Here is a 15,127-nt window from a genome sequence, read left to right as displayed (position 1 = left end):
AATGCAGCTATAATAAAAACCCAATCTGTTATGCAGTTTAATAAAATAAAACAGAATTTAAGACATACTGATCTGTTCATTTTAATACATTTGTATTTATTGAAATGTGATGATATCTATAGCTACATATAGACCCAGCAGTGCTGGAGTGAGTTTTGAAGTGGGGGGGAACATCCAGTTTTAAAAGATGAAATAGTCATGATTGGACCAATGCTATTTCAGCCATAACTCTAATGTAGCCTTCTCACCTCGTAAATGGTCACATAGTTTAAAAATGAACGTTACACAACAGCACTGCAGTGTGTCTCAAGGATAAAACATGAGACGCTACTTCTTCTGAAAAGAAGTTGGAAAAGGGGCTGTGATGAGCCCTGCTAACCCGACGTGTCATTCATAAAAAGGCAATATCGAGTTATAACCAACTAGTCTGATGTGTGTAGAGGTGTGTGTGGTTATTCTGCAGAAGCCTGGGGCTTGATGCATAAAAGTCTGTGTAGATTCATGACTAAAACTGTGTGTATGCACTAGGGTTGTGCGGAGAGCCAAGTATTTGTGTTTGTATATATTTGTTGAGGCAGCAAATTTATATTTATATTTGTATTCGAATAAAAATGGAAATAAGTGTAAAAATCCAGTTTTTGTATTTATTATGCTTTTAATTTTAGGATATTAAAGTGTTAAAATAAGTGTTTATGAATGAACAATCTTACGTGGGAGGTCCTCACCCCAGGTCTCGAACCAGAGCGTGTAAGATCATAGCCGACTGCTCTGACTACTGAGCTAAAACCAAGTGCATCACCAACATGCAGACAGACCTCTTATTTATACACCCATAACACAGAGACAGCATAGCATGTAATGTGTAGAGAACAACTTCAAAGGCGATTCTTGGTTTGCACTTTTCATTTATTGCCTATTTTTTACAACCTAACTTTTAAGAGAGGAGAAGGGGAACAACAGGTTATGGGGAGTCCCTTGGGAGCACTTCGCTTGTGTCAGTAGTTCAGCTTTATTTCTGGGGAACACCCCCAACTCTGGGAGTGATGTCCAAATGAGGAAATGTGCGTCATGTAGCAGGTGGATGTGACTCCCCGAGTTGAGACAGGCTGATAGACGTAACAACAGAGCAGAGGAGAGAGACTGAGATAGTGATGTAACTGATCTGCATGCTGGTATTTGACATGGTTTTTTTCTTCTTCCTGAAAACTAATGAGTTTTAAAATATTTGTACGAAATTAATGTTTGTGAAAAACCCACTATTTGCGCTTTGCTGAATAATATATTTGTTTTAGGGCACATCCTTAGTATGTATAAAGCAGAAATATGCATACGTATTATTTTCATCAGATTTAAAAAGCTGTGCGTACACATGGTTTTGTTTTATTTATTCATTGAGGAGCTGAGCACACATGCACAAGCCTCATTTCCACTCCCACAGTGAGCCATAAATGGATGAAGACATGCACTGAACCAACTGTTTTCATATCAACATGATGCCTGCTTCAACAGTCTGTACAGCTGTCAGTGATACAAACGGGAAATGAAAAGTGCCGTTTTCCAACAGCAGAACGGCTGTCATTACATGCAACCACTGTTTTTACAGACTTTCCCCCAACAGAAAAGAAAAAAACTCTCAATGTCAGGCTAACATCTTTCAGTCATCTTTCCTATTTGAGTGTCACAGCAAATTTAGACTCATGGTGTCTGGATCAGGTGAACCCGTCTGTCTATTTCTTTTTTCCTGCTGTTAACAACCCGAACAAAGCCCTGCCTCCCACTCGTAGCTTCATCAATCATATCTCACTCCCCACCTTTGGCCTATGCAACCACAGTGGCTGCACTCCTTCCAACCTGCTCACACCATAACGAACCTCCTGTTTGGTTTCCATGAAATTCTATTTTGGCCTCAAAGTGTAAGACTGATGAAATATTGCCTAACGTAAATGTTCAACCCTAATCATCTATCGCTAACTTTAGAAATGTTAAAAATGTACTCAAACACCGTAGTCAACTGCTAGGCTATACAATTCTCAATGCTAACTTTGGAAAATTCAGTTTACTGTAGGAAATTATCATCTTGGTCGTGACCTGGACTTTTAGGAACCTGTAAGGACATGGACAAAACCGAAAGGTCACGGTGGGATTTTTTTCAGTTAAAGTTACCGGTTGTGACCACAATGCAAGTGTACATTTTAAAATAACATTTTTAATATGTTTTTCTTACATTATTCAGAATTTGACAGATTATTCATGATCGATCTGACAAGAAATAATAATTAAAACTGCAAGCAGTGACGAACGGGCCCTTGCACCCGTCGGAGTGAGTAGCAGCCATGGTTTCAATACTGGAGTTCTGTCGACTCAGCTCTGAATTTTCAGGATTATCGGACACTGTGTGAATTGGTAAAATATTATTTCTTGTGTGCAGTATGTGGTGCTTGAGATGACAGATTGGTAACTGTGTATACATTTGAGGTACTATGTGTCACTTAGGCTTCACTTCCTGTTGCCTGTAGACAATACTACATAAGTGAAATATTAATGAAGTAATACATTTATCAGAGGACAACTGACATGGATATACATTTTCATGAATATCGGACATTGCATGTAAGAGATATCTATCAGTTTCTGTGTCCACTATGTGGTGCTAGAGAACACCCACTAATTATATGTCATGTTGTTGTATATCATGTGTAGACCACACCATATAAATTTCCTGTAAATCGGATGATGTTTGTCATGTAAGGCTGACTTCCTGTTGTCAGTAGGTGGTGCTATGACTATGATTCAATATTGACATGCAGTTGTGTTCAGGCCTGGACTCTTATCAAGTATGAGAAATCTGGGGCAGACTGGACAATGTAAAGTCCAGATACAACAACTTCCTTTTTAATGCCCCAAACATGTTTTTGGCAAAATTTACCGGCCCACCACACCAAGGGCACTCCATGAAAATGAAAAAGCTTTGCAATTTAGCATCGTAAAGGTCTTTAGCTATCACCTACCAAATTTGAAATTGCTCAGATTAATCTCTAGGAGGAGTTCATTAAAGTACAATGCCTGTTTTTGAGCACCCCTAAAACCACAAAAATCCTAAAAGTAATTAGAGGGCACTATAGAACCAACGTGCCACATGATACTAATTGAAATATTTACTAGTTCAAACATAGGAGCAAAGTTTCATGAGTTTTTGCAAATCCTAAGGCCTCAAACATGTTCAGTTGGGAGAAAAAAATTTTAAAAATATGTATTATGTCAGAACATTGAGAGCAATGAACCCACCAAATTTTATGAACATCAAAGAAACTTTGTTCCACAATGGCCTAGCACTTGGGGGTGGAGTCCACTGGCCACACCCAAGCCCAATCACTAGTGAACTTAGCAATGTCTCCCAGTTCTGTGGTGTGTGCCAATTTTCATGAGTTTTCAAGTATCCCAAGGCCCCCAAAAATGGTATGTGTGCCGTAAAGCGTTTCATCTGATTTCTTGAGGAATCTGACCTGGTGGCAGGCATTTAGAATAACTGTATAGAAATAGCCAGTCTTCTTGCTGATGGTCTCATTTGCTCATGTAGGTCATAAAGAAGCATCAGAGGCATCATGAGACTGTTTCATAACCAGTTAAAGGTTTCCTTGTAGTAACTTTAAGTTGATATGATGAACTTGTTAGCTAGTTGCTTATTTACAGATCCAGCAGTTATGGAGCAACATTATTATTCATTTGGAGTCATGTTTCTGGATATCTGGTGAATATAAGTCCAATATTGACTCTTTTAGCTCTATTTATCATTTCAACCAACTCCTGAGGGAAATATTTGGCTCTTTTGCTGCTAAATGCTCCACTATGTTCACCAGCTAGTTGCTAACTGTGCCTGTTTGTCATTTGGTGCTGAGCAGGTAGTACACAGTGGATATTTAGCGCTTTTTTTTTGGCGCTATGAGAACAGTGAGATCGAACCAAAAGTTGCAAATCAGACAGCTAAACAATGACCTAAAACTTGTTATGAAGCCCCATAAAGCCAAGATTCACAGAAGGTTCATCAGTACGAGTGATGCCTCTCACATTACACATTGTTATTTGACACAGTATAAATTTTATATGTTGATCTGTAGATGCAGAGTAAGGGTCTCTGGCGCAACTTCACTTCCAAGGTGCGCGGAGAAAGGAAAGAAGTCTAGAGGATGAGAACTCAAGCAACAGTTGTTCTTCATACTACATATGTTGATCTGTTCTAATGATACTTTGTTTCATCATACATGCAGGACAACGTGACTCGTGTAACATTTTACTTTTGTGAATCCAGTTTCCTTGTTTCTGTACTAATTCGTCTTAACAATATGTTTGGTCTGACACTTGTTTATGATGTCTTGTCTTTTTCTGATTTGTAATCAATATCATCAAATATCTTTTCTGATACTGTATTTTCACATTTTCACAGTTTGTTCCAGTAAAATTCTCACAGGCTACTCCTGTTTTCAACCACTGTTAAAAGTGTGTTTAGTTCGCTGCAGAGTTTTGCACCTACACGCAGAGAAAGGACAGAAGCTGGACATGCTGACCAAAGGTGAAAAGCACTACAAGATGAGAGCATTAATAGAAGAGTTCCCAAAATTCATTAAATCAAAAATCTTTGAGATTATCATTAAAATGACTGAGTGAATGGTGAAGAATGAGAGGTGAAATATGCTTCACAAAGACCAGAATGAGACCAATGTGACAGGAAGTGCACTTTGAATCTGTAATAACCAATCACATGCATTTCTCAGTGTGACATTCAGTGTCGTGGCCACGTCACATCACCTCCTTTACTCAGTGAAATACCAGAAAGGTTCCTAACAACAGACATTGTGAAGATGATCGTGTTATGGGTAACACTGCTTGTTCTTCATCAAGGATGTAAGTACCATCTAATTCTGTGCATTCTCTATACAATTAAGAATTTGCATGCTGACAAGATGTTTGGAGGTTCACATATCAGCTTTTTGCATAATACATTTTGTACATTATACAATCATTGTTATTTACAATGTGTTTTCTATATTTTCATTTCATTCAGATACACTGATTCCAGTGATCACGGTTCAACATGGTCAACCTGCAAACTTGACATGTTTATCTAATGATGAGCTCAACAGTAAACAACTCTACTGGTACAAGCAGAGTGCCGGTGATACTCTGAAATTAATTGTGAAACTGATTAAATCTGCAACACCTGAGTATGCACCAGAGTTTAATTCCACAAGATTGAAGGTACGTAAAGATAAGAATTTTGTTAACCTGACCATTTTGAGGACAACCCAAGAAGACGAGGGAATGTACCATTGTGCAGTCATGGACTGGTTTGATCCTGAATGGAGCGGGACATATTTATTAGTTAAAGGTAATACTGTGATCTATCTTACTTTAACTTTAAAGTGTCACTAAATTTCCTAATTTCATTACAAAACTTATCTATATAGATTTCAATAACTGTTTTCAAAATGTGTGTGAAGGTCTCTCATTTTTAACGTAGTTTTGCATTGCGTAGGAAACACTGAAAGGACATCAAACTATACTGTTGTTCAGTGGCCGACAGTATCTGATCCAGTCCGTCCAGGAGACTCTGTGACTCTCCAGTGTTCAGTCCTCTCTGACTACAAGAACAAGACGTGTCCAGGAGGACACAGTGTTTACTGGTTCAGAGCTGGATCAAATGCATCTCACCCAGACTTCATCTACACTGATGGAAGTAGCCGTGATGAATGTAGAAAGAAAACTGGCATTCACTCGTCTCCAAAGAGCTGTGTCTATCGCTTCTCTAAAAACATCAGCTCCTCTGATGATGGGACTTATTACTGTGCTGTGGCCACATGTGGAGAGATATTATTTGGAAATGGAACTAAACTGGAACTTGGTATGATTTAGTGTTCAGTAATGAAAGTAATTCTCAAATTATGTTGATAACATCATGATTGATAAGTCTCTTTAATATTTGATACATCTTTCATTTTGTGTGTGTTTGTTTTCTAGTGCAAACAACACATTCACTATTTATTGGAATAGTGATATTAACAGTCTGCTTGGTCATTTCTGTTGTTGCAAATGTCGTCTTCATCTGCAACCGAAGTGTAAGAGTACATGAACAATATAAAGGTAAGTGTTGTAAACTAAATGCTTCTGTTACATTGAAAACATGTTCTGATATATGACATATTAATTAATTCATTTATTTATTTTTGCATTTTATGTACAAGTTTGGACAAACCTTTACAGCATAGGTTTTTGGGTAAAATTATTAATGAACTGTTGAACAATAGCAGCAACATTTAAGACTTCGTGGAGGTTGTTTTTCCTTTGTGTACCTCATTTAACTCTCTGACTATATTTTATGTGAATAATCAAAGAATTTTTTTTTTTTAATTTCATGATATTATACTCTCACTAAACAGTCAGATTAAGTTCCTTTATCTATCATACACTTATTTTTATGATTTAATTCATTTGTAGGAATGGAAAGCACTATTTCAGAAGCTCAACATGCCAACTCGCGTCAGCCGGTACATGATATTGTGAGTGGAAAAAAAAAAGAAATGTATTGTTATTCCATCAGGGTTGCACTAGGGTTGTATGTCACTTTATATATATAACCATTTTATTTGCTCCACAGACTGAAGTTGATGACAGAATGAACTACGCTGCACTGAATTTCTCAGAAAGAAAAGCAACAAGAGGAAGAAAGAAGAAAGAGTTTTCAGAGGACTGTGTGTACTCTCAAGTTAAATGATGATACTGTTGATAATATTGAGCACTTGCATCTGTTTGTGATTGTTTGGTTTTATTTTTTATTTTGGCTAAATATTAAATATTAACCTTGCGCAAAAAAATCACTTTATTGTTGACACAATTAGGACTATCATAGTCTATAACATCTTTTTGCCTTTCTTACATGTAATTTTTATCATCTTTATCGTATCAATTTTATCTTTGGTCTTTAATTGTGTTAAGACAAAATTTTGTGTTTGAAAACTACTCGTTGTCTCAATCTGAAATTTTTACTGCTGCAATAAAAACTCTGAAACTAAATGGCTCAAATGCTTTTCATGTATAATATTAACTGCGTTTTGAGTCTGAAACACATTCACTTTGGCAACATGACCGAACCAACAGCGTTGGCTCTGAGGCTCTATGTGTACTACAGATATTGTCACATTTTAATAAAAATAAATGTAATAATATAAACAGATCAGTTTACTTAATTAAATGTCCTACTATCCTCTGAAGTTTGTACTCCTGAGTCAATGAGAGTGCTGTGACAAAATAATCTCAACTCAAAGCTCCACTAACACTTTTTTTCTCACAAAAAATAACATCATTGACAGACAGATGCAGTAAATTATGATATTCAGTCTGTAATGCAGCTATAATAAAAACCCAATCTGTTATGCAGTTTAATAAAATAAAACAGAATTTAAGATATACTGATCTGTTCATTTTAATACATTTGTATTTATTGAAATGTGATGATATCTATAGCTACATATAGACCCAGCAGTGCTGGAGTGAGTTTTGAAGTGGGGGGGACATCCAGTTTTAAAAGATGAAATAGTCATGGTTGGACCAATGCTATCTCAGCCATATCTCTAATGTAGCCTTCTCACCTTGTAAATGGTCACACAGTTTAAAAATGAACGTTACACAACAGCACCGCAGTGTGTCTCAAGGATAAAACATGAGACGCTACTTCTTCTGAAAAGAAGTTGGAAAAGGGGCTGTGATGAGCCCTGCTAACCCGACGTGTCATTCATAAAAAGGCAATATCGAGTTATAACCGACTAGTCTGATGTGTGTAGAGGTGTGTGTGGTTATTCTGCAGAAGCCTGGGGCCTGATGCATAAAAGTCTGTGTAGATTCATGACTAAAACTGTGTGTATGCACTAGGGTTGTGCGGAGAGCCAAGTATTTGTGTTTGTATATATTTGTTGAGGCAGCAAATTTATATTTATATTTGTATTCGAATAAAAATGGAAATAAGTGTAAAAATCCAGTTTTTGTTTTTATTATGCTTTTAATTTTAGGATATTAAAGTGTTAAAATAAGTATTTATGAATGAACTATCTTACGTAGGAGGTCCTCACCCCAGGCCTCGAACCAGAGCGTGCAAGATCATAGCCGACTGCTCTGACTACTGAGCTAAAACCAAGTGCATCACCAACATGCAGACAGACCTCTTATTTATACACCCATAACACAGAGACAGCATAGCATATAATGTGTAGAGAACAACTTCAAAGGTGATTCTTGGTTTGCACTTTTCATTTATTGCCTATTTTTCACAACCTAACTTTTAAGAGAGGAGAAGGGGAACAGGTTATGGGGAGTCCCTTGGGAGCACTTCGCTTGTGTCAGTAGTTCAGCTTTATTTCTGGGGAACACCCCCAGCTCTGGGAGTGATGTCCAAATAAGGAAATGTGCGTCATGTAGCAGGTGGATGTGGCTCCCCTAGTTGAGACCTGCTGATAGACGTAAATTTAGACTCATGGTGTCTGGATCCGGTGAACCCGTTTGTCTATTTCTTTTTTCCTGCTGTTAACAGCCTGAAAAAAGCCCTGCCTCCCACTCGTAGCTTCATCAATCACATCTCACTCCCCACCTTTGGCCTATACAACCTCTGAATTTTCAGGATTATCGGACACTGTGTGAATTGGTAAAATATTATTTCTTGTGTGCAGTATGTGGTGCTTGAGATGACAGATTGGTAACTGTGTATACATTTGAGGAACTATGTGTCACTTAGGCTTCACTTCCTGTTGCCTGTAGACAATACTACATAAGTGAAATATTAATGAAGCAATACATTTATCAGAGGGCAACTGACATGGATATACATTTTCATGAATATCGGACATTGTATGTAAGAGATAACTATCAGTTTCTGTGTCCACTATGTGGTGCTAGAGAACACCCACTAATTATATGTCATGTTGTTGTATATCATGTGTAGACCACACCATATAAATTTCCTGTAAATCGGATGATGTTTGTCATGTAAGGCTGACTTCCTGTTGTCAGTAGGTGGTGCTATGATTATGACTCAATATTGACATGTAGTTGTGTTCAGGCCTGGACTCTTATCAAGCATGAGAAATCTGGGGCAGACTGGACAATGTAAAGTCCAGATACAACAACTTCCTTTTTAATGCCCCAAACATGTTTTTGGCAAAATTTACCAGCCCACCACACCAAGGGCACTCCATGAAAATGAAAAAGCTTTGCAATTTAGCATCGTAAAGGTCTTTAGATATCACCTACTGAATTTGAAATTGCTTGGATTAATCTCTAGGAGGAGTTCATTAAAGTACAATGCCTGTAAATGGCTTCACTTTGTGGAAAAAATGTGAAGTAGATTCGAAATGTCTGACTTCCTGTTGGACTTAAGGTATGGCTCCAAGAGGCTGTTTTTAAGTCAGGAGATTTTACATCAGCGTGTGCAATTTCATACATCTATGTCAAATTTAAAGGTGGGAGCTTTGACTTTGAAATTTTCTAGGGGGCACCCTCAAGCCATTTTGCCACACCTAACCCCAAGATCTGTATCAGATATCAAGTTACACCACATCTGATGAATGTGCAAAGATTAGTGAGTTTTTGAGCACCCCTAAAACCACAAAAATCCTAAAAGTAATTAGGGGGCACTATAGAACCAACGTGCCACGTGATACTAATTTAAATATTTACTAGTTCAAACATAGGAGCAAAGTTTCATGAGTTTTTGCAAATCCTAAGGCCTCAAACATGTTCAGTTGGGAGAAAAAAAATGAAAAAGTATGTATTATGTCAGAACATTGAGAGCAATGAACCCACCAAATTTTATGAACATCAAAGAAACTTTGTTCCAAAATGGCCTAGCGCTTGGGGGTGGAGCCCACTGGCCACACCCAAGCCCAATCACTAGTGAACTTTGCAATTTCTCCCAGTTCTGAGGTGTGTGCCAATTTTCATGAGTTTTCAAGTATCCCAAGGCCCCCAAAAATGGTATGTGTGCCGTAAAGCATTTCATCTGATTTCTTGAGGAATCTGACCTGGTGGCAGGCATTTAGAATAACTGTATAGAAATAGCCAGTCTTCTTGCTGATGGTCTCATTTGCTCATGTAGGTCATAAAGAAGCATCAGAGGCATCATGAGACTGTTTCATAACCAGTTAAAGGTTTCCTTGTAGTAACTTTAAGTTGATATGATGAACTTGTTAGCTAGTTGCTTATTTACAGATCCAGCAGTTATGGAGCAACATTATTATTCATTTGGAGTCATGTTTCTGGATATCTGGTGAATATAAGTCCAATATTGACTCTCTGTTAGCTCTGTTTTTCATTTCAACCAACTCCTGAGGGAAATATTTGGCTCTTTTGCTGCTAAATGCTCCACTATGTTCACCAGCTTGTTGCTAACTGTATCTGTTTGTCATTTGGTGCTGAGCAGGTAGTACACAGTGGGTATTTAGCGCTTTTTTTTTTTGGCGCTGTGAGAGCAGTGTGATCGAACCAAAAGTTGCAAATCAGACAGCTAAACAATGACCTAAAACTTGTTATGAAGCCCCATAAAGCCAAGATTCACAGAAGGTTCATCAGTGCGAGTGATGCCTCTCACATTACACATTGTTATTTGACACAGTATAAATTTTATATGTTGATCTGTAGATGCAGAGTAAGGGTCTCTGGCACAACTTCACTTACTTCCAAGGTGTGTGGAGAAAGGAAAGAAGTCTAGAGGATGAGAACTCAAGCAACAGTTGTTCTTCATACTACATATGTTGATCTATTCTAATGATACTTTGTTTCATCATACATGCAGGACAACGTGACTCGTGTAACATTTTACTTTTGTGAATCCAGTTTCCTTGTTTCTGTACTAGTTCGTCTTGACAATATTTGTCTGACACTTGTTTATGGTGTCTTGTCTTTTTCTGATTTGTAATCAATATCATCAAATATCTTTTCTGATACTGTATTTTCACAGTTTCACAGTTTGTTCCAGTAAAATCCTCACAGGCTACTCCTGTTTTCAACCACTGTTAAAAGTGTGTTTAGCTCGCTGCAGAGTTTTGCACCTACACGCAGAGTGAGGACAGAAGCTGGACATGCTGACCAAAGATGAAAAGCACTACAAGATGAGAGCATTAATAGAAGAGTTCCCAAAATTCATAAAATCAAAAATCTTTGAGATTATCATTAAAATGACTGAGTGAATGGTGAAGAATGAGAGGTGAAATATGCTTCACAAAGACCAGAATGAGACCAATGTGACAGGAAGTGCACTTTGAATCTGTAATAACCAATCACATACATTTCTCAGTGTGACATTCAGTGTCGTGGCCACGTCACATCACCTCCTTTACTCAGTGAAATACCAGAAAGGTTCCTAACAAGAGACATTGTGAAGATGATCGTGTTATGGGTAACACTGCTTGTTCTTCATCAAGGATGTAAGTATCATCTAATTCTGTGTATTCTGTATGCAACTAAGAATTTGCATTTCTACAAGATGTTTGGAGGTTGATATATCATGTTTTTGCATAATACATTTTGTACATCATACAATAATTGTTATTTACAATGTGTATTCTATATTTTCATTTCATTCAGATACGCTGGTTCCAGTGATCACGGTTCAACTTGGTCAACCTGCAACTTTGGCATGTGCTTTATCTAATGATGAGCACAACAATAAAGAACTCTACTGGTACAAGCAGACTGCCGGTGATACTCTGAAATTAATTGTGAAAGTGATTAGAGCTGCAAATCCTGAGTATGCACCAGAGTTTAATTCCACAAGATTGAAGGTACGTAAAGATAAGAATTTTGGTAACCTGACCATTTTGAGGACAACCCAAGAAGACGAGGGAATGTACCATTGTGCAGTCATGGAGTGGACTAATTTTGAATGGAGTGGGACATATTTATTAGTTAAAGGTAATACTGTGATCTATCTTACTATAACTTTAAAGTGTCACTAAATTTCCTAATTTCATTACAAATTTTATATATATATATATTTATATATATTTCAATAACTGTTTTCAAAATGTGTGTGGAGGTCTCTAATTTTTAATATAGTTTTGCATTGCATAGGAAACAGTGAAAGAACATCAAACTATACTGTTGTTCAGTGGCCGACAGTATCTGATCCAGTCCGTCCAGGAGACTCTGTGACTCTCCAGTGTTCAATCCTCTCTGACTACAAGAACAAGACGTGTCCAGGAGTACACAGTGTTTACTGGTTCAGAGCCGGATCAGATGCATCTCATCCAGACTTCATCTACGCTGATGGAAGTCGTGATGAATGTAGAAAGAAAACTGGCATTCACTCGTCTCCAAAGAGCTGTGTTTATCGCTTCTCTAAAAACGTCAGCTCCTCTGATGATGGGACTTATTACTGTGCTGTGGCCACATGTGGAGAGATATTATTTGGAAATGGAACTAAACTGGAACGTGGTATGATTAGTGCTCAATAATGAAAGTAAAGCTCAAATTATGTTGATAACATCATGATTGATAAGTCTCTTTAATCTTTGATACATCTTTCTTTTTGTGTGTGTTTGTTTTCTAGTACAAAAAACACATTCACTATTTATTGGAATAGTGATATTAACAGTCTGCTTGGCCATTTCTGTTGTTGCAATTGTCGTCTTCATCTGCAACCAAAGTCTAAGAGTGCGTGAACAATATAAAGGTAAGTGTTGTAACAAATTAAATGCTTCTTTTATACTGAAAACATGTTCTGATGTATGACATATTAATTTATTTATACATTTTATGTACAAGTTTGGACAAACCTTTACAGTATAGGTTCTTGGGTAAAATCATGTCATATTGTATATTATTAATAAACTTTTGAACAATAGCAGCAACATGCATTCAAAAGACAAACATTTAAGTCTTCATAGAGGTTGTTTTTCCTTTGTGTACCTCATTTAACTCTCTGACTCTATTTTATATGAATAATCAAAGAAAATGTCCATCCTAACGATTTTTTTTATGACATACTTTTACTAAGAAGTAAGATTATGTTCCTTTATCTAATCAAATGTTTACTGTTATGATTTCATTCATTTTTAGGAATGGAAAGTACTTTTTCAGAAGCCCGACATGACAACTTGCGCCAACAGGGACATGATATTGTGAGTGAAAAAACAAAATGAAATGTATTGTTATTCCATTAAAGGCACCGTATATATATCACTTTATATATATAACCATTGTATTTGCTGCACAGACTGAAGCTGAAGACAAAATGAACTACACTGCAATGAATTTCCCAGAAAGAAAAGCAACGAGAAGAAGAAAGAAGAAAGAGTTTTCAGACGACAGTGTGTACTCTACGGTTGAGTATCGTCTGAATTTTATCGATTCTGATGCCGTTTCTGCTTAACGATTCCCAGTTTCTATTCCAATGTGGTAAAAAAAAAAGAGGTCAAATGTTTAAATAACAAAAATATCTTCATTCTTTTAAGCGTTTACTATGACTTTTATTGTTTCATTAAAGTAAGTCATTTCAAAGTCTTTTTAACTGAACTTTCTGCTTTTGTCCGGAAGACGTTCTGTCTCATCTTCCTCTCAATGACATAGTGTGCTGTCGCTTTTTCGGAGGTCTGCAGACACAGACATGCCACATGTGCGCACTAGTGAACAGGGTTGTGGTGTGATAATTTTCCAGAGTTGTTAAATCCAGTCTGTGAGTATAACAAACCGCTGTGCAGTGTTTTTCTGATCAGCCTTTAAACGCAATAATCTGTTCCCCCCACTAGATTGCTGGATTATATTTCATTGATCACACCAACACAGCACTGTTTTCAGTCTGAATGCAGCTGAGGACTTCCTTTATGTTGCTGAACAACAAGAAAAACTTGAAAAAGAAAAGTGACACTTTATTGACAACAGGAAACAGAAACTTACAAACATACATAGACACTGTGTCACAGCTTGGTATCCCTGGCTCTACTGGAGGTGCTGGCTGATGACACACTCGGGCTGGGAGACCGACGCCATGCTGCCTTAAATATTTCAGATTTGTCAGATTTGATGTGCAATCTGACTTACAGCTAATTAGCTTCCCACATGCATTGTACTTTGCCTTTTCATTTTCTTAAATAAAGTGAAGACACACTTTACAGCGTTTACCGCGGTCCATCTTTCTCTCAATATTGTTGTGATGTTAGCCATGCATGCTCATATGTAAACAAACAAGCTGTTGCGTTGATGCATAACGGAGATAGGTCCTTGTAGATATGTAATGTGTTTGGGAACTGATAAGTGGAATCGAAATTAAAATTTCTTAGTGATTCATTGGGAATCTAAATTTTGGAACCAGTTCTCGATGCCCAACCCTAGTGTACTCATGAGTTAAATGTTGATACTGTTGATAATATTGAGCACTTGCATCTGTTTGTGATTGTTTTGTTTTGTTTTGTTTTTATCTTGGCTAAATATTAAATATTAACCCTTACTTAAAAAAATCATTTAATTGTTGACAAACTTAGGACAATCATAGTCTATCACATATTATTGTTGCCTTTCTTACATATCAGCTATATCATGTCAATTTTATCTTTTTTCTTTAATTGTATTAACACAAAATTTTGTTTGAAAACTGCTTGTTGTCTCAATCTGAATTTATTTACTGTTGCAATAAAAATTCTTAAACTAAATGGCTCAAATTCTTTCTATGTGTAATACTAATTGTGTTTTGAGAATGAAACACATTCACTTTGGCAAAATGAAAAAATAAGTAAACTTGGCACCAAACAGAATAAAATAACATAAATACTGTAGAATGAAATAGCAGAGTCTCATCTGGATCCTGATGTCTGAAGAAAACTTAACAAAACAGAACACAAACTACTCTTTTCCCTTTAGAACATGTACCAGATCAATTGTTATTGTGGAAAATAAGAAGTCATGGTTTCATATTTGAGTCAAATTGATCAATTCATACTATTTGGACATTTCAGTTTAAGACATTTAAATACAGTTTATGGACCTACAGACATCCTCCCTGCTTAATAGCCCTAAGAGAGTACTCCATTGTAGCTTCTTTAGCTCATTGTTTTGGTTTTTGGCAAACAGAATGAAGAGTAAAGTGTCTGAAGAG

General features: G+C 36.8%; 2 protein-coding genes across 2 annotated transcripts; both read left to right on the top strand.

Annotated features, from left to right (window-relative positions):
* The first annotated feature begins 4,645 nt into the window (after window positions 1-4,645).
* On the top strand, window positions 4,646-7,006 carry LOC121902553 (signal-regulatory protein beta-2-like). The gene is made up of 6 exons (XM_042419912.1): window positions 4,646-4,899; window positions 5,060-5,383; window positions 5,531-5,896; window positions 6,013-6,135; window positions 6,490-6,551; window positions 6,650-7,006. The coding sequence occupies exons 1-6, from the start codon at window positions 4,857-4,859 to the stop codon at window positions 6,764-6,766; spliced, it is 1,035 nt and encodes a 344-aa protein (XP_042275846.1). The 5' UTR covers window positions 4,646-4,856; the 3' UTR covers window positions 6,767-7,006.
* A 4,037-nt stretch (window positions 7,007-11,043) lies between these two features.
* Window positions 11,044-13,512, top strand: LOC121902560. Its single transcript, XM_042419921.1, has 7 exons — window positions 11,044-11,242; window positions 11,333-11,462; window positions 11,623-11,949; window positions 12,109-12,471; window positions 12,587-12,709; window positions 13,096-13,157; window positions 13,253-13,512. Exons 2-7 carry the CDS (start codon window positions 11,420-11,422, stop codon window positions 13,406-13,408), a joined length of 1,074 nt encoding a protein of 357 aa, XP_042275855.1. The 5' UTR covers window positions 11,044-11,242; window positions 11,333-11,419; the 3' UTR covers window positions 13,409-13,512.
* The last annotated feature ends 1,615 nt before the right edge of the window (window positions 13,513-15,127 follow it).

The sequence above is a fragment of the Thunnus maccoyii genome, chromosome 8, assembly GCF_910596095.1.
Source record: "Thunnus maccoyii chromosome 8, fThuMac1.1, whole genome shotgun sequence".
Taxonomy (NCBI): Eukaryota; Metazoa; Chordata; class Actinopteri; order Scombriformes; family Scombridae; genus Thunnus; species Thunnus maccoyii.
Note: the sequence above shows the minus strand (reverse complement) of the source record. Positions and strands in the feature narration are given on the sequence as shown.

What these genes read in the sequence shown, in the direction of transcription:
- LOC121902553 (XM_042419912.1), top strand. Translation starts at nt 4,857, where the DNA reads ATGATCGTGTTATGGGTAACACTGCTTGTTCTTCATCAAGGAT. An exon ending in GACATATTTATTAGTTAAAG is followed by an intron (nt 5,384 to 5,530) that starts GTAATACTGTGA and finishes TGCATTGCGTAG; the next exon opens with GAAACACTGAAAGGACATCA. An exon ending in AGTACATGAACAATATAAAG is followed by an intron (nt 6,136 to 6,489) that starts GTAAGTGTTGTA and finishes ATTCATTTGTAG; the next exon opens with GAATGGAAAGCACTATTTCA.
- LOC121902560 (XM_042419921.1), top strand. Translation starts at nt 11,420, where the DNA reads ATGATCGTGTTATGGGTAACACTGCTTGTTCTTCATCAAGGAT. An exon ending in TGGAACTAAACTGGAACGTG is followed by an intron (nt 12,472 to 12,586) that starts GTATGATTAGTG and finishes TTTGTTTTCTAG; the next exon opens with TACAAAAAACACATTCACTA. An exon ending in AGTGCGTGAACAATATAAAG is followed by an intron (nt 12,710 to 13,095) that starts GTAAGTGTTGTA and finishes ATTCATTTTTAG; the next exon opens with GAATGGAAAGTACTTTTTCA.